General features: G+C 44.8%; 1 protein-coding gene across 1 annotated transcript in view; it reads right to left on the bottom strand.

The window, feature by feature from the left end:
- The window catches only part of PDS5B (PDS5 cohesin associated factor B), a 354701-nt gene that overhangs the window by 161953 nt on the left and 165806 nt on the right, over window positions 1–26942 (bottom strand). The window contains exons 17-19 of the mRNA XM_082246014.1: window positions 25455–25570; window positions 17826–17931; window positions 2174–2334 (exon numbers count right to left, since the gene is read on the bottom strand). Of these exons, the coding sequence (XP_082102140.1) occupies window positions 2174–2334; window positions 17826–17931; window positions 25455–25570 (383 nt within the window). The remainder of the gene's footprint in view (window positions 1–2173; window positions 2335–17825; window positions 17932–25454; window positions 25571–26942) is intronic.

The raw sequence follows: 26942 nt of genomic DNA, 5'->3' as shown, positions 1-26942 counted from the left end.
GTCTCCCTCCAGTCCAGACCATTGTCTATGTGTCATGAATCCACACAATTAGACACAGAAACAGGACGGGGGGGGGGGGGATGGGGGGAGAAGGGCTGTAGCATTACATTACATTAACTCAATGCCAGCATGTCCCCAGTAACTTCTGGCCCATAGTCTGTCGGTAGGAGGCTTGCGCACAGCCCCCCAAAAACACACAGTGACAGTGGGTTCTGTCACAGTCGTCCTCCATAGATGACATAAGACATAGCCCCCTTGATGGGGGGGCACTCGCCATAACGCGGACGCGCAGGCAGAGCACCCTCGCCCACGAAATAATGGCTGCTACACTTCACTAAAAATGAAGCGCCCCCCACGGCGCCATCCGATTCAAGGGAGGCTCCAGGCTGACCATATGGCCCAACAGGTCGCAGGCCGCTGCCTAAATTCAGTGGAGACCCAGCCGCATTGCCTGGATCCACAGTCCGGCAGATGCCCAGGGAAAGAGATGGGGGCCTCAGCTAAACTCATCGAGGCCGCCCCCCCAAACAGCGGCGCCCAAAGCGGCCGCGTGGCCCAGTAGGCCGTTGCCTAAATTTTTGAGGGCGCCCATCTGCCAGGACACCCCAGAGCAGGGGTGGGGGGGTCAGAAGGTGGATGCCCGTCAGCAGCTCTATCAACTTGGTCAGCAGCTCGGACAGCTTGGTCAATCCGCCATGAGAAGGCCGCAAAGCAGCGCCCTAAATTTGTGGCCCGATCCGGCCGCGGTAGGCGCGTGTCCGTGGGAAGCTCTGTCAGCTTAATCAGCAGCTTAGACAGCTTTGCCAGCAACTCAGCTTGGTCAGTCGCAAGTAGGCCTCAATTTTTGGCCCGATCTGGCCGCGTAAGGCGCGCGCCTGTCGACAGCTCTGTCTGCTAGATCTGCAACTCCGACAGCTTGGCCAGCAGCTCCAACAGCTTGGTCCTTCAGGTGCGAGTAGGCTGCGGCTTTTCAAATTTACAGCTCGATCCGGCCGCGTGACGCGCGTACCCGTGGATGATAAAACATCCGCTCCCCCCCAGCCCAACAACCACCGCAGGGAGCCCAAACCCTAAGGACATCCCTGTCCCAGTCACTAACCCCCAGGAGGCAGTGAACCCACTCCAAACACCCCATTGTGCAACCCGATCAGCAACAACCACATCCAACCTCCCCCCCCCCCCCCCCCCCGCCTTCTGGAGCATGTGACAAAGCCAGCTCCTACCTCACCCGGGTAGGAGGGTGGGTGTCGGTTGGGGGCCAAAAGACCCACCATGACTGTTTAGAGGGACTGAGGGGGAACCGGGGGGTCTGACCATCCCAGGGAGGGGCCCACCTGCACCCCGAAAGGGCGAGGGGGACACTACTTACTTCACCATGGAACCAGGTGGGTAGCACTCCAGGCAGACCATGGCACCATCTTGGAAGGGAGGTGCTGCAGGCCAGAGGCACGCTGCAACACAGGTCGTGACCAGGGTTATGTGTCTTTGCGAGGCGTTTAACTCGCTGGCCAGCCTCCGTCCAAATGGGGCTATGTCGCAGCCAACCTAGCGTGGAGCTAAGGTTGGGTCACGCTCGCTGGCCAGACTGGGAAGACCGTAAGGATCTAGGATATCCAGTCCAATACCCAGTTCGACAGTGTCACAGGAACCGAATTGATTGTAGTTCTCACAGGAACCGAATTGATTGTAGTTCTCACAGCAACAGAAACTAATAAAAGAAAAAGATTCAGTTTAAAAAGGAAAAAGTGCCAGGACCAGAGATTCCAGCAAGGAACTAGGACTGCCCTATGGGCATAGTCAAACTTTTTTCCGTCTAGTGTCCTACTCCTGTAGGGGGAGGCATAAACCCAAGGGCCAAGAAGATATGAAGCTGTGTCTGTCAACAAACGAAAGAGAAATTTTTAATTCAATGAACAGTTTCTAGAGTCCACATGCTTTAACCATCAAAGCACAAATTTGACTATTGGCCTCTAATCCATTACACTGAAAACAGATAAAAAGTGATTGTGTAGCTCTGGTGATTTTATCATATTTCAAAATATAAAATGACTGCCTGCATCTGCAATAGAACGAAGCTTTTCTTTCAAGCAAACAAACTGCAGCCCTGTGACTTCCTTAACTATATAAATCTACAGCATATAATATACACAAAAGCTCTCAAATGAAAACATACGATCTAATGTGAGGAAAATCATCTTCAATTTTGTTTCCGGTGTTCTTAAAGATTTGCAGAGCTGCCTCAGCCACCTTTTCATCATCCATTTTCAGACAACCCAGAAGCGATTCAAATGTTTCAGCTGAGTGAAATGAGATGGGATGTGTGAAAGATAACACCTGGAAAGACATCGGAAGCCTGTGAGAACAGCACAGACACATTCAAACACAAAAAACATGCTACACTTATTTTTTCTAACTTTCACCGTGTTTCCCTGAAAAAAAGACATACTGAGATCTTCGGGAAGGGCTGCAATATAAGCCCTAGTTTAAAGTGTTTGTAAAATCCTAGAATCCACTCGATTACTGTCTTATATAATGTCCAATGTGTGGGTTTCTGTAATATAATTGTGCCAAATACTTTCGGTACAGCTGGCCTCCCGCTGCTCTTCTCCCAGTTGTAAGCGGGGGATCCTGGCCCCTCCCTCTGCAGTGCTCAGAACTTGGAAGAGAGCTCCGACAGGTCACGGATGCGCAGAGCGGCGCTGTAACGAAGGTATTTGGCACAATTATAATACAGGAACACAGACATTGGACATGATATAATACTTAAAATAGAGTGGACTCTAGGATTTTACAAACACTTTTACTCGGTACACACTGGGGATTCCTGAAAGGCAGGGAGGGAGAGGTGGAAGAGAAGACAGCACATTACATGATAAAACAATCAAGGGGTGAGTGCAGCGCTAAATAGAAGTTAGTAAATGCTAAATTAACAGTCCATAAATGTGAATAAAATTAAATAAAAGTTCAAATCTAGAAAATTCCATAAATCATAATATCCAATGGAAAAAGAACAAAGAACTCCACAGGTGTCCGAGAGTAGAACACGATTAGAAATCCACAAAGGGGTGATAGAGCTTCCTCAGCCTGTGCGTAATATGACACACCAATCCTGCACCACATATATATACAAATATACACCTATTAATATTATTTTACTAATTAAATCATTGTTAATATTTTTGTGTTTTCCATTGCTCTTGCTATGTCTCTCAGTATCTTTTATGTGTTTAAATGTGTTTCTATTGTTTTAAAAGTGTGTTTAAAGACCTTAAAATGCTTTTAAAAGTACAGTGAAAGTTCTAAAAACATGCCTAGAAAGGATTTTCACTTTTCGCGGGTGGGTCCGGAACATAACCCCTGCGATGTGGGGGGGGGGGGGGTTACTATATATATATATATATATATATATATATATATATATATATATATATATATATATATATATATATATATATATATATATATATATATATACACACATACACACACACACTCACCAGAGTTCATAGGGAGCCAAGCCTTAAAACAAATCCCAATGGAGAAATTCCCTGAGGTTACAAGGTCATCCTTATTCTCACCGTGGGTGCACTAGCTGAAAAATGCTGGAGCTCATCTTCTTACGAGGTCCCAGCCGTAAAAAGAAAAAGGACGTTCACAGGATTGCAGAGAAGGGCTAGAAATGGTTAGAAATGTAAAATTCACAAAGGATGACTTAAGAATGATTGGAGGGCTGAAGGCAGGCAAATCAAGTTTTGAATCATAGATGAAGAGACAGCATTCTGGTTGGAGTCCCTCGACCAACCACAGTATATGTATGTCACTTAGCCTGCTCCGGTTTAGGGGCATACAGCGCGCCCCCCGCAAGGTATAACGTCTGTCAAAAGTTTCTGGATTATGATTGGCTGTTAAGGAACCTTCTTCCAGTGTCGCCGACCCTTGCGGGGGGCGCGCTGTATGCCCCTAAACCAGGGCAGGCCTGTGAATGTCCTTTTTCTTTTTACGGCTGGGACCTCGTAAGAAGATGAGCTCCAGCATTTTTCAGCTAGTGCACCCATGGTGAGAATAAGGATGACCTTGTAACCTCAGGGAATTTCTCCATTGGGATTCGTTTTAAGGCTTGGCTCCCTGTGAACTCTGGTGAGTGTGTATATAAATGTGTGTGGTGGAGGATCGGTGTGTCATATTACGCACAGGCAAGAGGAAGCTCTATCACCCTTTTGTGGATTTCTTCTATTTTTGGGGAAACACAGGTATTAGTGCACAGGTCCAGAGAAGCCAAGACAATGTGGGAAACTGTTGTCACTTGAGGAGGAAAGCAAGCACTTTTAAAGGGACCGTATTAAGCTTACGCTCCCTTAAAAAGGTAAAAAGGGGGACTCAGGGTGGTTATACAAATGTGTACTTTAAATCTAATATTTTTAGTATCTTGCAGAGATCAAGGCCCCTTTCACACGTGTGCGACTTGGGACAAAGTGGCATGACAATACTGGAAAATCCACAAAGGGATCAAAAAAGGGGAAAAGGGACTATGCGATAGCCAATACGTGCAGGGGGAAAAGGAAAATACTGAAAAAAACAGAAAAATGTATAAAAATAACAAATGTATAAAAAATAACAAATGTATAAAAAATAAACTTTATTTGTACAAAAAGCCTTAAAAGGCACCTAATGAACAATGAAGGTGAATACATGCTAAAATCAAAACAGGCACAAGGCTGAATAAAAATGCATTGGGGGACCCCAGTTTACACAATGCAATATAGATATGTGAACAAAGAGACCCCCAACGAGATTCAACATAAAATTTCTTCTTGGGGTAGAAGGCCTCATGTACACTGCTACTTGTAAACGGACGTTTAGGAGCGGTTGGGCATTTTTTTCAGAAGCCCCTGAACCCTCCTCTATGTTATCTTATCTTTCCATGTACACTGAGTTGTTTACAGTAATTTAGAGGCAGTGGAGTTCAGTGTCGGTTTTTGGAAAGCAATTATTTGCGTTCAGGATGTTCAGAACGTGTGTTTACCGGCGTTTCAAACACAAAATGCGACCGAACGCGATCACCCGCGTTTAGCGCTTGCGTTTTTGCTGTTTAAAGGGGAATGATTTTTTGACCTATAAAAACTGATCCGAGCGAAAAAGCCCGCTAAATGCCGCTAAACGCGGTTGCAAACCCGACACAACGGACGTTTTAAACGTCCTTTACATAGCTGTTAAATTCCAACGTTCAAAGGACTTTTTAAAACGTCCCGCGTACATGTAGCCAAAATGTCCACTTATAAGGTACCTATTTAGCCAAACATATAGGAATGTGTAAGCATACAAGAGATGAAAGAAAAAACAGCTGTGTGTCGAAGGCTCGAGGACGGCACCTCACAAACAATGGCGAAAGTTACAAAATAACGCACAAGGGATCATATGACAAACAGAAGACCAAGTCCAAAATCCTGGAGGATAGAAAAAGGAAGTTCGAAGTAGGAGACCCCAAAGAGGTACAAGGTGAGGGCCCAAAACTGTCCCCAAAAATCCAGGACCATAACCTGAAGTTGTAAGACAAACCAGAAGGGACTCTTCCCCTAGTCTCACTTATAAGCGAAATTAGTTTGCAAAACGCGTCAACTACTACATCTTCCCATGCCTGGTTGGTCCACAATGTTTGTATTGCTGTCAACAATTGTTTTTACACAATAAAGTCAATTTTTCACCTTTGATGTTGGAGCGCGGTCAAACCTTTTTCTTTGTTATATTGGTTTTAGAATGTATTCACCTTCATTGTTCATTAGGTGCCTTTAAGGCTCTTTGTACAAATAACGTCTATTTTTTATACATTAGTTATTTTTATATATATATATATATATATATATATATATATATATATATATATATATATATATATATATAATTTTTTTTTTTTTTTCAGCATTTTCCTTTTACCTCTGCACATATTGGGTATTGCATAGTCCCGTTTCCCCTTTTTTGATCCCTTTGTGGATTTTCCATTACTTCTGTAGGGATAGATATCCCCCCCCCCTGTTTTTCCTTTTTTCTTGATTTTGGAGCTTAGCTGATTTGAAAGTCGCATGACAAGTTTTACCCCATGATTTCCGATGACCAACATTCATATCTTTGCCACTTCAAAGTAGTCCCTGCACTACTTTGGTCTGACTTTGAAGGCGACTTGAGGTCCAAAGACCTCAAGATTACACAGGCATTGCTTCAAGTCGCGTGACTTTCAGGTCGCACAAGCGTGTCCCCCCTGTCAGAATACAATAGAACAGCAGAAGAGACTGATGTACTAACATCATATTTTTAGTACAGTGGCTCTGTCCTGAGCTGTCTTTTTTTTTGTTCAGCCCGCTGAAACTAGTAGTATGTACTATGGATTAGACACAACAATAAATCCAAAAACAAACATTAGCGCTACACTCCAACCAGCCTGCAAAACTGGATTTTTGTCTCATCGTAAAATCCTTTTCTCTGAAGTTCATTGACAGACGCAGCTGCCCCCTACAGGAGTAGAACACTAGGAAGGAAAAAAACGTTACCACGCCTTTGGGGCCACCCCTGCAGGCATACACCCACACACTCTGCTATTGTTGCAAGCAGTGTCTAGAGGAAAAATCCCATCTCACTCAAGATAGAGGGGCGGGTGCTGCATCCGTCAATGAACTTCAGGGAAAAGGATTTTACAGTAAGACAAAAATCCAGTTTTCTCTATCGTTCATTGACAGACGCAGCTCCATATAATTCTTGACCATTGGGACATCCCAAAGCAGTATTTGCATGAGGGATGGGAAAACAAATGCAGAAAAAGAACGTAATTCCCAACAAAGCTAAAACTTTAGCCATTCAGAGAATATAGAGCTAGACCAGGAACAGGAGCTCACCTGGACAAACACTCTCAAAGAGACCAAGTCTCTTTCAAACAGCAGCCTGCAAACCCTTGCGGCCAAAAGGATGCCAACACATCTACTTTATAAAATTTTGTGAACGTGTGCATAGACGACCAAGTTGCCGCCTTGCAAACTTGTATCACAGATGCCTGGTGGCGAAAAGCCCAAGAAACATTCAGCGCCCTAGTGGAATGCGCCTTTACAGGGAAAGGTGGAACCTGACTCTTCAGTGAATAAGCCCGAACCACCGTCTGCCTGATCAACCTAGAAATGGTCTCAGCAGATGCAACCAATCCCTTTCTAGGTCCTTCTGTAAGGACAAAAAGAGAATCTGATTTCCTGAAAGACTCAGTAGCCGCCAGGTAAACCCTAATTGCCCCAACCACATCCAAAGAATACAAAGCAATTTCCTTAAGATGCTTGGGCTTAGGACATAAAGAAGGCAGCATAATGTCTTCATTTAGATGGAAATCATAAACCACCTTAGGAAGAAACGACTGACTAGGTCTAAGTACCACTTTATCTCTGTGGACCACCAAATAAGGCGAAAGGCAGGAAACCACCACCAATTCTGTTACTCTGGGAGCAGAAGTAATAGCCACTAAAAAGGCAACCTTCTGAGACAAGGTAAGCAGAGGAATCCCCCTAATGTTCTCAAATGGAGGTTTTTGAAGAAAAGACAATACCAAATTCAGATCCCACGGAGGTAACGAGGATCGACTCGGAGGGGGACACATGACGGACCCCTTGGATAAAAGTGTGAATCAACGTATGCGAGGCTAAAGGACGTTGGAAAAACACAGCCAAGGCCGACAACTTGGCCTTTAATGGTAGCCAAGGCCCACTTCTTATAGTGTTAATCCTGCAAGCAAAAATGGGTAGTATAATTCTAAGTAATGCAGCAGGCACAGCACTCGCTCATAAGTGTAAAGCAGAATAAAACAAAACAGTGCCGCGCAAAACAAATGAGGAAATTAAACAAATCCAGAAAATATGTGCAATAAATACAAAGTGCAATAGTGCTAAATATTATAAATGTGAACAAATGAAATATAGATTAAAAGTAATATTCACACTAATGAAAAAAAGGTGAAAGTTGTGCACATATAATAATGATAATAAATCGTGCACACCAAAATGAGTGAATATAAATGCAACTGAAAATATGTATACAGTAGCCATCCTGTATGCAATGATATAAAGTGCTGAATGTGCAGAAGTAAACACAATAAGATATAACTGTATAGAACCAAGTGAAAATATAGCGAGTGTGACTAAGCAGATATAAACAATAATCGCTTAATAAAGTGCTGATAGCGTTTTACCATTATTAGAGAAATATTGCACTCTCCAGAGATGCACTCTAACAAGTCCACTATGAGTGATCCAATGGTATCCTTTGTGGTGACAAGTGCCTTCACCTCTCCTCCCTATGTGATACCTCACCTCCGCTCCTGCGACCTAGCGGCTAAGCATAGGTCTAAAAGCGTAATATTGCCCCTCAAGGGCCACCTTTCCTGAAGCCAGGGAGTATGCGTCAGTCCCTCAGTAAAACGTCATTCTCCGGACAACACCCCTCATGGAAATCGGTGGTTGTAACATGAAAAGGGGGACTCGAATAGTGCTTATACCTCTTTAAATATATTCAATAATAAAAAAACATGTAGACAGTTACTCACATTTAACCACTTAAGCCCCGGAGGATTTTCCTGCTAAACGACCAGGGGGTATTTTGCGATTCGGCACTGCGTGACTTTAACAGACAATTGCGCAGTCGTGCGACGCTGTATCTAAACAAATTTGGCGTCCTTTTTTTCCCACAAACAGAGCTTTCTTTTGGTGGTATTTGATCACCCGTGCGATTTTTTTTTTTTGTGCTATAAACAAAAAAAGAGCGTACATTTTTCAAAAATAACAATATTTTTCACATTTTTTTTATATGAAATTCCCCCCCAAAAAAATGTAAAAATCAAAATTTTTTAAAATTTTCGGCCAATTTGTTTTATGCTACCTATGTTTGGTAAAAAAAAAAAAAAAAAAAAAAAAAAATCGCAAAAAGCGTATTTTGATTGGTTTGCGCAAAAGTTATCGCGTTTACTAACTAAGGGAAAGATTTCTGTCATTTTTGGTGTTTTTTTTTTTTAACGTGTAATGGCGGCGATCTGCGATTTTTTTTGCGGGACTGCGACATTGGGGCGGACAGATCGGACCCTTGACTGACATTTTTGGGGTTACCAGTGACATTTCTACAGTAATCAGTGCTATATATATGCACTGTTACTGTAAAAATACACTGGTAGTGAAGGGGTTAACTTTATTTGGGAGGGAGGGGCTGTGTGTGTCCCTAGGGGCGTGCTTTCTACTGTGATTGGCTGTGGCTTGAGCTGTAAGGACACTGATCAACGGATCTACATAGTAGATCCATGTGATCAGTGTTTTTACAGCGAGGAGAATGACAGGTGGCTTGTTTACACAAGCTGCCTGACATTCTCCCTCTCCCCCGCCGATCGCCGAGTGACCGGCGGACATCGGGTCCGCTGGTCACACGCGCAGGCGGGTCCGTGACCGCGCGGGGGCGCGCGCTCGCTCCCCAGAGCCTCACAGGCGAGCGACGTAGACCTACGTCACTCTGCCTGTGAGGGGCTGACTGCCGCAGTAAATATACTGTGAGCAGTCGGCAAGCGGTTAAAAGGTGCTTGCAGTGCACCAAACTAAAAACAGCCTTTCTTAATCAGCGTGTGTGATGGTAACCAGGCAGAAGTGGAAGATCTGTAAAAGCTGCTCCTGTATTTTCTGGATACAGCAGAGAACCGTCCGGGCCCCTCCCTTACGCGTGGCGACGCAGGGTCACGTGTCTTCCTCAGGGGGAAATATTACGCTTTTAGACCTATGCTTAGCTGCTAGGTCGCAGGAGCAGAGGTGAGGACCCAATCACATAGGGTGGAGAGGTGAAAGCACTTTGTCACCACAAAGGATACCATTGGATCACTCATAGTTGACATGTTAGAAGGCCCACTTCTGTTCGACACCTCTTTGAAGGAAAGCCAAGATCCTAGCCACCGAAGAAAGGCGAGGATGCACTTTCATGGATTCACACCATGAAATGTACGATTTCCACGTACGATGATAGATCTTCCTGGAAAGTAGACTTCCAGGCCTTCAACAGTATAGGAATCACTGAATCAGAAAGACCCCTATCCTTCAACACCTGGCTTTCAACAGCCACACCGTTAAAGCCATCGACTGTAAAGCAGGATGGAAGATCGCTCCTTGAGACAGCAGATCTTCCCTGAGAGGAAGTCTCCAAGGTGCATCCGCAACCAATCTTACCAGACCTGCATACCAAGACCAGCGAGGCCAGTCTGGAGTCACCATGCATGGATCAGCCGATAATGACCCCCAAGGAGCCACCAGTGCGTCTACGGCATCGGCTAGGGGATCCTGTGACCTGGCTACAAACCTTTGAACCTTCTTGTTGAGCCGAGAGGCCAACAGGTCGACATCGGGTGTCCCCCACCGAGCACACAGGAGATGAAACACCTTCGGGGGGAAGAGACCATTCCCCTTGATCCAACACCTGACGACTCAGGTAGTCTGCCTGACAGTTTTCCACACCTGGGATGTGTACCGTGGAGAGAGCCGAAACAAAATTCTCTGCCGTTTCAAGATCTCAGCCACCTCCCAGGCCGCTAGGACACTCTTGGTGCCCCCTTGATTGATGTAAGCCAAGGCCGTGGCATTGTCCGATTGAACCCGGACTGGACAACCTTGTAGACAATTTGTCCAGTGACAAAGGCAAAGCATTATTGCCCTGAGTTCCAGAATATTGATTGGCAGTCTGGACTCTTCCACTGTCCAAGACCGCTGGGCACACAGCTTCCCCTGCACTCCTCCCTAGACGGACAGGCTGGCGTCTGTGGTGACCACGGTCCAATACAATGGAAGGTTAGACTTGCCCTGGCGCAATGTCAACGAGCGAAGCCACCATAGAAGAGCAGTCTTTGTGTTGTGACTCAACCGATTCATAGAATCCAACGACTTTGGATCTTTGTTCCATTTGACCAGAATTTCCCTCTGTAATGACCTGGTGTGGAACTAAGCAAATGGGACTGCCTCGAAGGCTGACACCATCAGGTCTAGAATTCTCATGCAAGTTCACAGAGAGGACAGATTGCTCGACGACAACAAACAAATCGCCCCCTGCAACTTCTGTAGCATGTCCAGGGGGGAAGAAAAACCTTTGCCGAAGCGGAATCCAGAGTCAGACCCAGGTAGACCAGTCTTGAGGATGGTACCAGGGCTGATTTTGCGCAATGGATGGTTCAGCCAAACTCTTGCAGAGTCCTTACAGTGAGAATCTGCTCTTACAGGAGATCATCCAGGTACCCCAGGACCGCAATCCCCCTCTGACGCAGAAGTGCCAATATCGGAGCCAACACTTTTGTGAAGACCCTGGGAGACCAAAGGGTAACGCCACAAATTGAAAGTGCTTCTCTCCCACAGTGAAGGGAAGAAAACGCTGGTGTCCAGCGTAGATAGGGATGTGTAGATATGCGTCCTTGAAATCGATAGAGGCCAACAGGTCTCCCTGATTTAGGGACGCCACCACCATGCGAATAGACTCCATTCGAAACTTCTGTATCCACACAAAGCAGTTCAGAGCTTTGAGATCCAGGATTGGACACACTTTGCCACCCTTCCTGGGCACAGTGAACAGGATTGAATAAAACCCCTGAAATGTTTCTGAGAGGGAACCGGCACAAGCACTTCCTGTGACAGCAGATCTTGTACCGCCTCTCATAGGTCCGTTAACTGATCTGGAGATAGGCGCAGCTTGGGACGGGAAGAACCTGTCCGACAGTTGGGACGTGAATTCGATCTTGTAACTTCATCTGATCAATTTGTGATGAACCCTTTTGTCCTGAATCAAGGAAGTCCATGGTTCCGGAAAGAAGCGAAGATGTCCCTCCACCCCAGAAACAGGTGAGGGCATCCCTTCATGTAGACGAAGATTTGTCCGCAGATCCGGATTGGCCTGTTCTCGGCTTAACCAACCAGGTCTTCTTGGAACCCCCAGAAGACCAGAATGGCTTAGCTCCTTTCTCCTGCGACCCGGAGGTAAGAAAGGGCTGCCTATGAGCGGTAAATGAAGGCCCCCGTCTGTTATTTGCCCTTGGTGGATTGGGGAAGAAGAGTGCTCTTCCCACCCATAAGGCCTTTGATCAACTAATCCAGGGAGGATCCAAACAACCTGTCCCCCATAAAGGGAAGGTCAGAAAGAGCCTTCTTGAAAGTGTGGTCCGCAGACCAGCTTTTTAGCCACACCATGCGTCTAATGGCAACCAGCACCACAGACACTCTAGCTACCAGTGGAGCCACATTCAGCGACGCATCACATATATACAGAAGGTCTTGGACCATTTGGTCCCTTAGCTCTATCAGGCCCGACGAGAGCTGCTTCATTTCCAAGTCACCTTTTAGCAACTTTGCCCATTCCGTTATGGTCTGTGATACCAGAGAGATCACAAAGACCAGTTTCAGTATTGAGCCCGCTATAACATGCAAATGGTGGGACAGAGACTCAATCCATCTATCCATGGGGGTCTGTAAATACCGGGGACTCCTCCACCAGAACCACAGTAGACTGGTTTAGTCTGGAAACCGGATGATCCACCTTTGGTGGTACGGTCCATCTAGCGGATACCGGGTCCGCGAAGGGGTTACATAGTTACATAATTAATCAGGTTGAAAAAAAGACACAAGTCCATCTGGCTCAACCAATAAAAAAAAAAAAAAAAAAAAAAACAACCATACAATCCCATTTACGCAATCCTATACCCGCAGTTGATCCAGAGGAAGGCAAAAGAAAAAACCTCCAGCAAAGGCATGATCCAATTTGCTACTGCAGTTGGAAAAAAATCCTTCCTGATCCCCGAGAGGCAATCGGATATGCCCTGGATCAAATTTTACCTATACATATTAGTACCCATTTAGATTATGTACACCAAGGAACGAATCCAGGAATCCAGAAAGCAATCTAGTGAGCTAGATTTGTCACAGCTCTTACGGTGAAGAAACCTTTCCATATTTGGAGACCAAATCAGTTTTCCTCTAGACGTAAAGAGTGCCCCCTTGTCCTCTATGTTGACCTAAAAGTGAATAACTCAACACCAAGTTCACTATATGGACCCCTTATGTATTTATACATGTTGATCATATCCCCCCCTTAAATTCCTCTTCTCAAGATAGAATAAATTCAGTTCCTCTAATCTTTTCTCATAGCTGAGCTCCTCCGTGCCGCTCAATAGTTTGGTTGCCCTTCTCTGCACTTTCTCCAGTTCCCCGATATCCTTTTTAAGAACTGGTGCCCAAAACTGAACTACATATTCCAGATGAGGTCTTGCTTATGATTTGTACAGGGGAAAAATGATCTCTCTCTCTCTGCAGTCCATGCCTCTGTTAATACAAGACAGGACTTTGCTTGCTTTGGAAACCGCAGCTTGGCATTGCATGCTATTATTAGGCTTAGGATCTACCAGAACACCTAGATCCTTCTCCGCTATGGATTCCCCTAATTCTACTCCCCCCCCCCCTAGTATGTATGCTGCATCCATATTCTTAGCCCCCAAGTGCATAACTTTACAATTATCAACATTAATACCAGAGATGTATAGTAACTAAGTAGAACTACTTCACTACTGTACTTAAGTATCGAAAGGCGGTATCTGTACTTTCCTAGAGTAGAATTTTTTTTCTCCTACTTCCACTTTTACTTCACTACATTTTTTCGATGATTTCAATACTTCTACTCCGATTTTTTTTTTTGGGTGCTGCATAGTTACTCGTTACAATTATAAAAATTAACCACTGCCAGAACAGTAGATGGCAGGTTTCATGAAGCTCAAAAAAATGTGTATAATGTCATGTGTACTTTTGACTTCTTTAATAAATTTAAAACCTTTAACTTTAATAAACTTTTGACTTCTTTAATAACTACATAACACAGTACTTGTACTTTTACTTTCAGTACTTGAGTAGCAAATGTTTTTAAAAAACTACTGGTACTTTTACTTTCAGTACTTGAGTAGCAAAATTTAAAAAAAAAAAAACTACTTGCAATACTTAAGTACAAAAAATGTTGAATACTTTAGTACTTCTACTCAAGTCACTTTTTGATCGAGCACTTGTACTTTTACTCAAGTATGGGTTTCCAGTACTTTATACAACTCTGATTAATACTCATTTGCCACATAGTTGCCCAATAAAACAGTGCATTGAGGTCAGCTTATATTGGAGACATCCCGTAAAGAAGTTATTCCACTGCAAAGCTTGGCGTCATCTGCAAAGACTGAAATAATACTTTTAATCCCAGACCCTAGATCATTTATGAAGATTTTAAAAAGTAAGGGTCCCAACACTGAACCTTGGGGTATACCACTGATAACCTTAACCATGCAGAGTAAGACTCATTAACCACTACTCTCTGAATTCTATCTTTTAGCCAATTTTCTATTTATTTGCAAACTGATCTTTCCAAGCCTGTAGACTTTACCTTACACATTAGCCGTGTGTGGGGAACTGTGTCAAAAGCTTTTGCAAAATCCAAGTATACTACCTCCACAGCCACCCCTCTGTCCAAGGTTTTACTTACCTCCTCATAAAAAGAAATCAGGTTTGTTTGACAACTTCTGTCTTCCATGAATCCATGCTGTCTGTTGCTTAAAATATTTTTTTTCCAGCAAGAACTCATCTATGTGGTCTTTTATTAAACTCTCCAGTATCTTCCTGACTATAGAAGTTAAACTAACAGGTCTATAGTCCCTTGGCAAAGACTTTGATCCCTTTTTAAAAATAAGCACCACATTAGCCCTACGCCAATCCAGTGGAACTATTCCAGTCTTTACAGAGTCCCTAAAAATTAGAAACAAAGGCTTTGAAATTACAGCGCTCAGTTCTTTTAGAAAGTGTGAGTGGATGCCATCTGGTCCCGGCACTTTATCCACCCTTATTCGTCTAAATATTTCTGGACCATATCACTTTTGAGCCACTGTGGATCATTTGGGGCTGTGTCAATACCATCCTCATTATGGTCATGATCTCCACCATGGTCCTTTGTATACACAGAGCTGAAGAAAGTATTTAATACATTTGCCTTCTCTTTGTCCAGTCAGCCACTCCTGATTATTTTGTGAAGAGCCTACATGCTCAGTCCTAACCTTTTTACTATTAATATAGTTGAAGAAGTTTTTGGGGTTTGTCCTGCTATTTTTTGCAATCTGTTGTTCATTTTTTTTCTCCCATTTCTGTTCTGTGCTCATTGATGCCAATATTCCCTCCTAGTCTAAATCCTGGAGAGCAGCCCTCATCCTTGCAAAATTTGCTCTCTTAAAGTTAAGTGATTTTGTATTTCCTGTATGCGTTTTCTGCTTACAGCTAACAAAGTGAAATCCTATTATGGTCACTGCTACCCAGATACTCTTTTATATGAACATTGTTAATAAGCTCTGCATGGTTTGAGATTACCAGGTCCAACAGAGCATCATTTCTAGTGGGGGCCTCAATAAACTGTACCATAAAATTGTCTTGTAATAGGTTTATAAATATTTGCCCTTTAACTGTCCCAGCAGTGCCATTACTCCAGTCAATGTCTGGGTAGTTAAAATCCCCCATTATTATCACTGTCCCAGCCCTTGCAGTGTCTTTTAAAGCGCTTAGGCACCACTAACATTTGTTTGATGCGCCCCCATTGACAATGACCACAAGTCCCAGACCTAGCACAGCCTGCAGTCCCAGCCCTAGCACAGCCTGGAGCAGGGTGAGTGAGAAATACCTACAGGGACCCCAGTAACAGACCACCAAAACGATATGGAGGGATGTAGAAACGTTCTGTGCAGAGGGAAAAACAATCTGACACAGGAACAGGAAACACCTGGGTCATGTACTAGAGTCACCCTAGCTTTTCCCTGCTGTGCAGCAATCATGGACTCCAAGAAAATGGCCAACCCCTGCATTCCTATGGGGGGGGGGGGGGCCGCCCATGCATTTCAACGGGAACATTTTTACATTGACGCAAAGAGAAACTACAGCAAAATGGCGGCCCCCACGGTGCGCCATGCGGTCTTCAGGACCCCCAGGGGGGACATTAGACAGTGGCATCGGGAGGGGCCCCCACCAGGATAAAACCCCCTGTAGAACCGCTGCAATACATAATACACCCTGAGGTAAGAACGTGTTTGTGGGGGGGTAAGCCTAAGGTGGGGGAGGGCTGGTATCACCGAGAGGCCAGGGGAACGAGGGATACCCGAGGGTCCGACTTTCCCAGGGAGGGGCCCACATCCACCCCGAAACCGCCAGAGAAATGGGGGGACACTTACTCGCCATACCAACGGCATCAGGTGGGCACCACTCCAAACAGACTACCTCTCCACCCAGGGTGGGGGTGCCGACGACCAGGGGGTACGCTGCGACTCAGGGCGAACCAAGTCGTATGCGTCCAAGCGAGGTGTTTCACTAGCAGGCCAGCCCCCGTCCATCAGGGCTCTGTCATGGAAAGGCCTAGTGCTGGACTAGAACATGTGCATGCACGCTGGCCGAGCTAGGAGACCTTAAGGATCTAGCATATCCAGTCCGAAACCCAGCCGGCTGTTGCTTGTAGTTCTCTCAGGAACAAAACTAACTAAAAAGTAATGTCTTACAAAAAGGTTCCCAAAAAGAAAAAACAGCTAAGACCGAAGTCCCAGCAGGGAACTAGGTCCTACTCCTAAACTAGGCAGAAACAAACTAAAGCCTGTAACAGAGTGTGTGGGTGTATGCCTGCAGGTATGGCCCCATAGGCGTGGTAAAGCTTTTTCCTTCCTAGTGTTCTACTCCTGTAGGGGGCAGCATAACCCAATAGTCAAGAATTATATGGAGCTGCGTTTGTCAATGAGTGATAGAGAAATACTGAAAAACTAAGTACCTGCGCTGCTTAAACCGAAACCATAAACATCAGTTGTGTTAATAAATAAATATCATCATAAAGTGCTCGTGCAAATAACTGTGCAACTGTGCATATAAATATAGTGTTACACTAAATATATAAATATTATAAATAAACTCATATGTGTGACATATCATATATCAAAAATAATTATAAATATAAAGTTCATAACAATAAATATCTTCCAAACTGAATAAAGTGCAAGTCTCTTGTGCTTCTATAAGTGCTCCGTGCTCAAAATATATGAATAAAGTGCCGGTGCTCAGTCCTTGTGAGTTGGTGCTTCCCTCTCGGTCCCACACTCACCAGAAACTGAGAGAAATATCGCCTTAAAACTGGTTGTATAAGGTAACCGCCTCTTATGGATCGCCAACAGATATAAGCTGTAGATCTCCTGTGCCTCTATATCCAGGTAAATATCCAGGTAATGCTCCCCAGTATCATAAAAAGAAAAGGGCCATCATCGTGCAGTATGTTCTAAAAGTTTATTATCCACGCAATAAAAAGATACACTTACAATACATGAAGAAACAATCCGCCTTTAGCAAATCCACGGGACGCCAAACGAATGGCCGTGCGTTCCACCCGTGTAACCGGAAGCCGGAAGCGGTTGCAGCCGGAAATGACGTACTACGTGTTCGGACGGCTTGACGCGTTTCGCTCCGCCAATCAGAGCGTTCTCAAAAGCTTTAGGCAATCTCAGAAAACGAATTTACTCAGGAAAACCTACCCTGCTCCTATCTAAAAACTGTACTTCGACCATCTCCAATTAGCCCATTCCCAAAAGCTATTACAATTGTAACACTTCCCCTTCTCTTTAGGATTTTAAACTCAACCAGCAGGGCCCACGTATCCTTCTGTACTGTCTTCCTTGTATATTGTAAAGTGCTGCACAAACTGTTGTGTGACAAAACGCCTGTATTATAATAATGTAAACAATGTGAACAAGGCCATACCTTTAACAGTTCAAGTCCTGCTCGTATTGCTTGGTCTGTAGTCACACCTTCCTCTTCATCATCTGCTGTGCCATCTATGGACTTGTTCAACAGTTTAATGAGGGAGCTGTAGCATGGAAAATAAACATTACAATTCGCAAATATGGTTCACAGTCATCGGCAAAGAAATTAACCATAATTTAAATATGTTTTCTTCAGACACCAGCCAATTGTAGTTTCTTTGTTTAACTCTGCAATAACGCCTTCCGACACATTTTTTCTGCTGCATTATGTTACACTAGAACTGGTCATCCAAGTGTTAAACTATCAACTTAAAAAGAATGAAAGCTAGTATCTTAACGGCAGATACCGGAAACATCAATATTTTTCCCTCAACGCTATCATCTTGCAGAAAATGATAAACACAAGATAAATAATCCATCTTCCTAAACATACAGGGACAAAATTGATCACCAATATACTGTTTAACAAGATACTACATGAGGACAATGTTATTAAATCATTAGTGTACAGAACACCTCCAAAAATGTCATTTCCTGCTTGTGTTATTGGCTCACTGATTTTCCCACGTCTGCACTAAGATGCTAGCTGGATTTTAGGCAACTCCTGCACCAAAATATCAAAGTTACTCCTAAAATATAAATACACAAACTAAACCACTGACTGCCACAGATGTAGTTATCACTGGGAATGCAAGTGATGGCATTAATCAAAAAAAGATCAGAATGGGAAGCTCAAATAGGGGGCAAATTTATTACAAAAAAAAAAAAACACAACACACACAAATTTGGCATACAATGGGGAGGAGCCTGTAGTTAGGCAATGTTAAACTCATATATTTAGTCAGAGATGATGATTTGGGGAGCCATGTCATCTGCTGGTGTTGGTCCACTGGGTTATATCAAGTCCAAAGTCAGCGCAGCCCTCTACCAGCAAATTCTAGAGCACTTCAGGCTTCCCTCAGCTGACCAGCTTTTCATTTTCCAGCAGGACTTGGCACCTGCTCACACTGCCAAAAGTACCAATAACTGGTTTAGTGACCATGGTATCACTGTGCTTAATTGGCCAGCAAACTCACCTGACCTAAACCCCATAGAGAATCTGTGGGGTATTGTCAAGCGGATGATGAGAGACAACAAACCCAACAATGCAGAGGAGCTGAAGAATCTATGGATCAGTTTGAACTGAATGAAACTAAAATGCAGTCAAAAAAAAATAAAAAATTAATTTTAGATACACGGGGGAAGGCTTAGTGAACCTGCATTCATCTTTGTAGAAGGCCCAGGGACAGTTGTAACCGTGCCCAATTTCTAAAATTTGCAAACTACCAATTGACTTTTGAGCTTGGAATTCATTCGAACGCTCTCTACAGACATAAAAAAAAAAAAAAAATGTCAGTGAGTATTTCCATGAGCTCTGAAGTCTCTTCTGACCAAGCAATATTGCATTTCAATTAAATCCTGCTAAAAATAAGATTTTTTAAGATCTTACTGTAAAATCTTTTTCTCTGATGTCCATCAACAGACGCAGCCTCATCTCCATGAGCTGAGTGGGTTTATACTCCTCCCATCAGAAGTAGTCCAGGCAGGAACATTTAAATAAACACGCCCAGGGGGCTGTCCCTCCTAGCATAAACCCCCACTGCACAACTCACTACATCAGTTTAGTTTAAAAGCAGTGAAGACAACAGAACAAACCCCAAGCAGAGGGGCGGGTGCTGTGTCTGTCAATGGACATCAGAGGAAAAACTCCTGCTCATCTTAACCATTGGGTTATACTGCTCCCAACAGGAGTAGGACACTAGGCAGAAAAAGAGTCTGGCTACGCCTATGGGCAGTCCCAGGAGGTATACTCCCTCTCTGTGCTATAGAGGGGTGGGTGCGGTGTCCATCAATGGACAGAGAAATGGATTTTACGGTAAGTCAAAAATCGCATTTTCTCTTTCGTCCACTGATGGACACAGCTCCTGATGATCTTAACCATTGGGACGTCCCAAAGCGGTGTCAAACATGAGTGGTGGGAACAGCGAATCAGAAATTCCAAAGGCTAAACTATAGCATACCAGGTAAACAGGAGCTCAACCAAAACAACTGGAGCCCACCTGAAAAACACAGTACACCCTCAAAAAGGACCAGGTCCTCTAAACAGCAGCCTGCAAACCCTTGCAGCCAAAAGAAGCATCCACAGATGCCAATACATCCACTTTATAAAACTTTGTGAAAGTGTGCACCAACGACCAGGTGGCCGCCTTGCAAACCTGCGTCAGTGACGCCTGATTACGGAAAGCCCAAGAGGCACTGAGCGCCCCGAGTAGAGTGCACATTGACAGGGAAAGGAGAACCTGACCCTTGATGGAATAGGCCTGAATCACCATCTGTCTGATCCATCTGGAATTAGTCGCAGGGGAAGCAGACAACCCTTTCTGAGGCCCATCTATGAGCACAAATAGTGAGTATGACTTCCTAAAAGACTCTGTAGCTGCCAGGTACACCCTAACTGCCCGGACCACACCCAAGGCATGCAAAGAAATTTCCTTTGAATATTTTGGCCTGGGGCACAGGGAAGGCAACAATGTCTTCATTCAAATGAAAATCAGACCTTTGGAAAGAACGATGGACAGGGGCGAAGAACCACCTCATCTCTGTGAACCAGAGGATAACCCTGCCAATTTCGACTCCCTGCGTGCAGAAGTGATAGCTACCAAAAAGGCCACCTTCTGAGATAGCATAAGCAGGGGAATCTCCTGAAGATTCTCAAAAGGAGGCTTCTGCAAGACCGAGAGCACCAAATTGAGGTCCCAAGGTGGCAACGGAGATCACACTGGGAGGAGCAAAGTGCCTAACTCCCTGAAAAGAGGAAGGTCAAGATTCAAGACACCAAAAAGTAATGAGGTTTAAACCCAATAGACTCCTACCACGCAATGTACGTCTTCCACGTACGATGGTAGATCTTCCTAGAAGTAGATTTCCTAGCTTTTAACAGTGTTGGAATCACCCAAACCTCTATCCTTCAGCACCTGGCTGTCAAAGCCAGCGACTGTAAAGCAGGATGGAAGATTGGCCCTTGGGACAGCAGATCCTCCCTGAGAGAAAGCTTCCAAGGAAAGTCGGCGACCAGCCATACCAGATCAGCGAACAGAGCCCGGCGAGGCCAGTCTGGGGCCACCAAGATGACCAGAATCCCTTTCTGCTTCGATCCTGCGTAGATGTCTTGGCAGAAGCTTGAGAGGAGGGAAATCGTAAATCAGAAGATACTGACCCCATGGGGCAGGAAGACTGCGGATTCCTGTCACATTTGCCCAGAAGCTCCCTTTGCAGGGACCTTGTAAGGAACTGTGCAAACAGAACTGCCTCAAAAAGGTAGACACCATCAGGCACAGCACCCACATGCAAGTACGGAGGGATGACAATCTGCTGGACAGCAGGAGACTAATTGCAGCTGCAGTTTCTGGAGTTTTCCAGAGGAAGGAGCACTCTGGCTAAGGCCGAGTCCAGAGACAGACCCAGATAGTCCAGCCTTGTGGACAGAACTAGAGCAGACTTCTGAAAACTCTGAATCCAGCCAAACTCCCTCAGAGTTCCTTTGGTGATCTCCAGGTTTTCCGCCAGAGCAGTAAGAGACTCCACTCGCAGAAGGAGGTCGTCCAAGTAGCCCAGGACCGCGATCCACGCTGACGGAACAATGCTAGCAACGGGGCCCACACTTTAGTGAAGACCCGAGGAGCGGAGGCGAGACCAAAGGGTAACGCCACAAGTGGAGGAAGCGCTAGTGACCGGCACATATTGGAATGTTAAGGTAAGCGTCCGTGATGACGTTAGAGGCAAGAAAATCCCCCCCTGACACAGGGATGCCACCACCGTGCGAATGGACTCCATTCTGAACTTCTGCACCCGCACAAAGCAGTTCAGCGCCTTGAGGTTCAGAATTGGACGCCCCTTGCCTTCCTTCCTGGGAACTGTAAACAGGTTCAAGTAAAACCCCTGAAACCGGGACAATCCCCCCTTGAAGAGGTCTTGCACCGCCCCAAAAAGAGGTCCAGGGACAGGCACAAGTAGGAAGGAAAGAACCTTTACGGAGAGTAAGAATGAAACTCGATCTTGTAGCCAGACCATATGACTTTGTGGACCCACTTGTCTTGTATCTGGGAAGTCCACGGGTCCGGAAACCAGTGAAGACGTTCCCCCACACCCGATACAGGTGAGGGCACACCTTCATACTGAAGGAGCCTTGTCCGCGGGTCTGGAAAAGCCCGCTCTCGACTTGACAGACCAAGATTACTTGGATCTTCCAGAGGAGGCCCTGAAAGGTTTTGATCCCTTGTAAGTCGCCCCTGAGGGACGAAAAAGCTTATGAGCCGAGAAGGATGGCCTACGTCTACGGCGAGGGACCTTTCCCTTACTAGCCTGCGGTAGAAAGGTACTCTTCCCCCCTGTGAGACCCTTACTGTCGTCATCCAGGGTAGCTCCAAACAGGTGATCTCTTTGAAAAGGAAGATCAGTCAAGACCTTTTTAGAAGTCTGGTCCGCAGACCAGCCAAAAAACACGCCGAAGGACACTGCCAAAACAGAGAGCATAGCAACTAGGGGAGCCGCATCCAAAGAGGCATTACAGATAAACTGCAGCCCCTGGACCAACTGGTCCGCTAGCTCAGCAAAGGCAGGGGGGAGCTGCTCCCCCTCCAGGTCACGTCATAAAAGCTTAGCCCACTCAGTCAGAGTTTGCGACACCAGGGCAATGGTGAATACCAGCTTCAGTGCCGAACCAGTCCCAGTGTACATATTGTGGGCCACTGCCTCCGCCATCCTGTCAGCCAGGTCCTTAAAGACCGGAGAATCTTCAAACTGAATCATGGTTGCCTTGTTCAATCTGGAAACCAGAGGGTCCACCACCGGTGGAACAGTCCACTTTTTAAGAAGGGACTCATCATAGGGGTAACCGCATAGCTAATCGCTTAGGGACCACAAGGGGACGTTTTGGTCGTTCCCACTCTTTAGTGACAATTCTGTCAAAATAGGAAGGGAAAGGAAACACCTTTGCCGATCTGGATGGTTTGTGAAAGTCAAAAGGGAACCGCCGCCCCTGTTGCCGCTTCAGCAGCGTCCATCTTTATGGTCTCACGAACAGATACAAACAGTGCGTCCACCAGCGCCTTTTAGTGCGCGGATATAGGAGTGGAGGAATTATCCTCACTATCTGAGAACTCAGGGTGTGTGGTCGCAGACCGAGCAGAGTGACCCACGTCCGGGGCAGCTGAATCAGATTCAGGATCTGAGAAGATAGATGAGGGAGGGGAAGGCAGGGGGTGACAGCCCCCGCATACCGCCCCCCCCCCCTTACAGCCTTTCGCCAGCACAGCACCCTGTCCCCACCCCAGGTGGTTAACCAGACCACCCACAGCCCCAGCATGAGTAAAGAAAGGGTGGGTGGCACACAGGGACCACCAGACCGATGAGGGGGGTGCCTAATGGGGAGGTGGGGTACACTGTCCCATGTAGATCTCACAGGAAAAAAACCATGAGAAAAAAAATATCTAAAAGGAACTAGGTCCTTACTCCTGACTAGGTAGAAAATAAAATGAGTACCTATAGCAGACAGAGGGTGTATACCCCCTGGGACTGCCCATAGGCATAGCCAGACTTTTTCTGCCTAGTGTCCTACTACTGTAGGGGGCACTATAACCCAATGGTTAAGAAGATCAGGAGCTGTGTCCATCAATGAATGAAAGAGAAAAGAGCATTGACGCAGGACTCCCAGGAGGACACTGTAAGCAGTAGGGTACATTTCAAATAAAGAAATTAACAACTTCATATGACAAAGCATCTGTATGTCCGCACGTATACCCAGTAGAGTACTTTCTATTTGAGGCGTTCCCAAGGTCCACATCATTTTTCTATTTTTGTCGCTAATTTAAACAACCTAGTTCAGTAATAGGGTAGCGTAGAATGCAGTGTTTGTTAAAGCTGTAGAATGCAGTGTTTGTTAAAGCTGAACTAAAGGTAAAAGCTCAATATACAGAAAAAAAAAAAACAAGCACTGGAGCTGTCTTACCTGCCACACAGCACAGTTCTGCCAGGCAGGAAAGGAGTCCTGAACTTTATCTGCTGCAATTTCCCTTTTACTTACATTACTTCTTCCAAGCCCACCCTGTGATTTAACATGTTGACTGAATGACATGATGACTGATTAGCATCTCTGTCAACCCTGCAGTCTCCTCCTAATAGCATGCTCCTTAAACTGCAGAAGATCGGACTGGTTTATTGTGCTACTTTTCTGCCCTCCCTGATCAATGCTGTACAGGAACTGCAAGAAGCTAAAACCAGGTCAGATTCAGGTGCTTACATGGCTTGTGATTTCAAAGATGCATTCAATGGTGTATTAACAACAGCTTCAATATTGTGTCTTTTTATATCTGCCTGGTGTTCAGCTTTAAAAAACTTAATAATAATCATTAGATAATTCAAACATCCAGGCAAATAAAATGTACAATTGAAAATATTAAAATATCCACTGAAAATGTCTTTAGATTAGCTTCCAGAACTCTCATGCACACCTGGCAGTCAGGCTCCCAAATATACTGTGCACAGCTGTCACTCTAACACCAGGAAGTTGCTGACAGAGGGAGCAGAATGATGACCTCATCTGCATAGTGACTTTTCACCATTGTACAATGAACGCGCTGTGGAAGGTAAGTGAACAAGCATTATTGTTTAACTACAGAGAAGGGATGTATTCTGTGTTTCTGCAAAGCAGAGACTAGAATCGATCTCTTCCCTTAGTGAAATCAGCACACTGTGTACACAAAAAAAAAAAAAACTGGCTAGGCCCACAGTTAACCCCTTGATCGCCCTAGATGTTAACCGCTTCCCAGCCAGTGTCATTCGTACATTGACCGCGTATATTTTTAGCACTGATTACTGTATTAGTGTCACTGGTTCCAAGCAAAGCGTTAAAGGTATCAGTTCGTGTCAGAATGCCTGCCGCAATATCGCAGTCCCGCTATAAGTTGCTGACCGCCGCCATTACCAGTTTAAAAAAAAAAATAAAAAACTTTCTATAAATATATCCCATAATTGGTGGACGCTATAATGTTCGCGTAAACCAAGCAATATATGCTTATTGGGATTCTTTTTCCAAAAACATGTAGCAGAATACCTAATGGCCTAAAATTTATGAAGAAATTTTATTTTTTTTAATTTCATTATTGGATGTGTTCTATAGCAGAAAGCTATTTTCAAAATTAAAATTTTTTCCAAAAATTGTTTGGTCTTTTATTTATAGCAAAAAAACCAAACACAGTGATCAAATACCTCCAAAAGAAAGCTCTCTTTGTGCGGGGGGCACAACTGCGCAATTGTCGGTTGAAGTAATGCAGTGCCATATCTCAAAAAATGGCTTGGTCATGAAGGGGGGTAAATCTTCCAGAGGTCAAGTGGTTAAACATGTTACAGTTTCAGATTTCATACAGTTTGTGTAACTGAAGCTGTCCTGCAGCAACAAACAGCACAGTGAACAGTTTGCTATAACATTCTCGGTTGTTACTGTGAAGCATCAATGATGTCCCTTACTTATTTCTTGCCTAACAGAAATAAAATTCTATTATAACAAGCATGAACACAAAACACATCTTACCTTATGGATTCTGCATCAATGTGCACAGGTGCTATTCGCTCAAGCAGAAATTTCATCATCTCCAGAAAAGGGTTTGTTGGCTGCTTAGGATTGCCCAGTTTCTTTGTAATATCACGCTTTTTGAAGAAAAAGATAAAAAAAAATTGGTTGCCTGTTAATGAGAGGAATTTTGACTAAGGCCCCTTTCACACGGCGACGGAGTCCGTTCTGCTCAGCAGGGGATCGATCCGCCAATCCCCGCTGAGCAGGCAGGTGACAGCTCCGTCTCCGCTCTGTGTGCAGAGATGGAGCTGTCAGATCCCCGCTGTCCTCTATGGGGAGATCGGATGAGAACGGACCGCCTGTCCATTCTCATCCGATCCAATCCTCCGGACGGATGGAAGATAGGGTTTCCATCCATACGGATTTCACGGACAGGATCGGAATCGGATAGCAATGGGTGTCAGCGGAGATGTCTCCGCTGACATCCGCCGCCCCATAGGGATGCATGGAGCATCCGATCAGGTCCGCCTGAAAAACTGACAGGCGGATCGGATTGGATCGCCCAAGTGAAAGGGGCCTAATGGCCCATACACACGATCAGAATATAGTACAAAAAATAATGCTTTCGAAGCGATCGTATCTGATCTGAAAATTTTTCCCATACGATACCAGATCATATGATTTTCGTTTAGTCAGTACAGTTTTCGTCTGACAATACAAATATATTACATCAGTTCCGAATTTTTATTCTGTCGTACAAGGATTTTCATACTTTAGTAACCTCTTCATTTTCGATATGGAGACTAGCATGCAACAAACAAAAATAAAAAATGGACGATCATTCGTCCGGTAATCTCATTATGTGTACTAGGCTTTACTCCTAAAATTCTAAATATTCACAGAAACTGGGTTATAGGCTCATTCCTTCAGGTGACTGGATATTGGCAAAGCTTAGGAGGATACTTCCCACTGGGAGCAATGCAGATTTATCAAGGAATAGATGAGAGGGTGGCTTTTGTCCTATACTGCACTCCAAAATATGGAATTTACAGATAAGTCTATATTTCCCTTACCTTAATCGTAAAGGTACAGGATATGGGCTAAATATTCATAGATCCTGGGACATCCTCAAGCAATGAATGAGAAGGGTGGGCAACAACTAGGCCAACAGAACTGTGCCAACAGATCTACTTTAGAACATCGTTGCAAGAACCATGCGGTCAAAAGCTGCCTCTGCAGAAGACTGGATGTTCTTTGAAAAGGAATGAACAGAGAACCAGGAGGTGGCCTTACAAAGCTAAGCTACGGAGGCCTAGTGGCAGAATGCCCAGGAAAATCTTACCGATCTGATGAAGTGGATGCCTAAAAGCACAGAAGGAGATTTGGCCTTAAGAGTGTAAGCTCTAGCAATCACATTTCTTATCCGTTGAGCGATGGTGGGCTTGGAAGCAAGTTGTCTCTTGCAAGGTCCTGAGGATAGGTCAAATAGGGAATCCATCTTCCTGA

Source organism: Pelophylax lessonae (assembly GCF_965119305.1).
Source record: "Pelophylax lessonae genome assembly, chromosome: 2".
NCBI lineage: Eukaryota > Metazoa > Chordata > Amphibia > Anura > Ranidae > Pelophylax > Pelophylax lessonae.
This window is presented reverse-complemented; position numbering and strand designations above follow the sequence as displayed.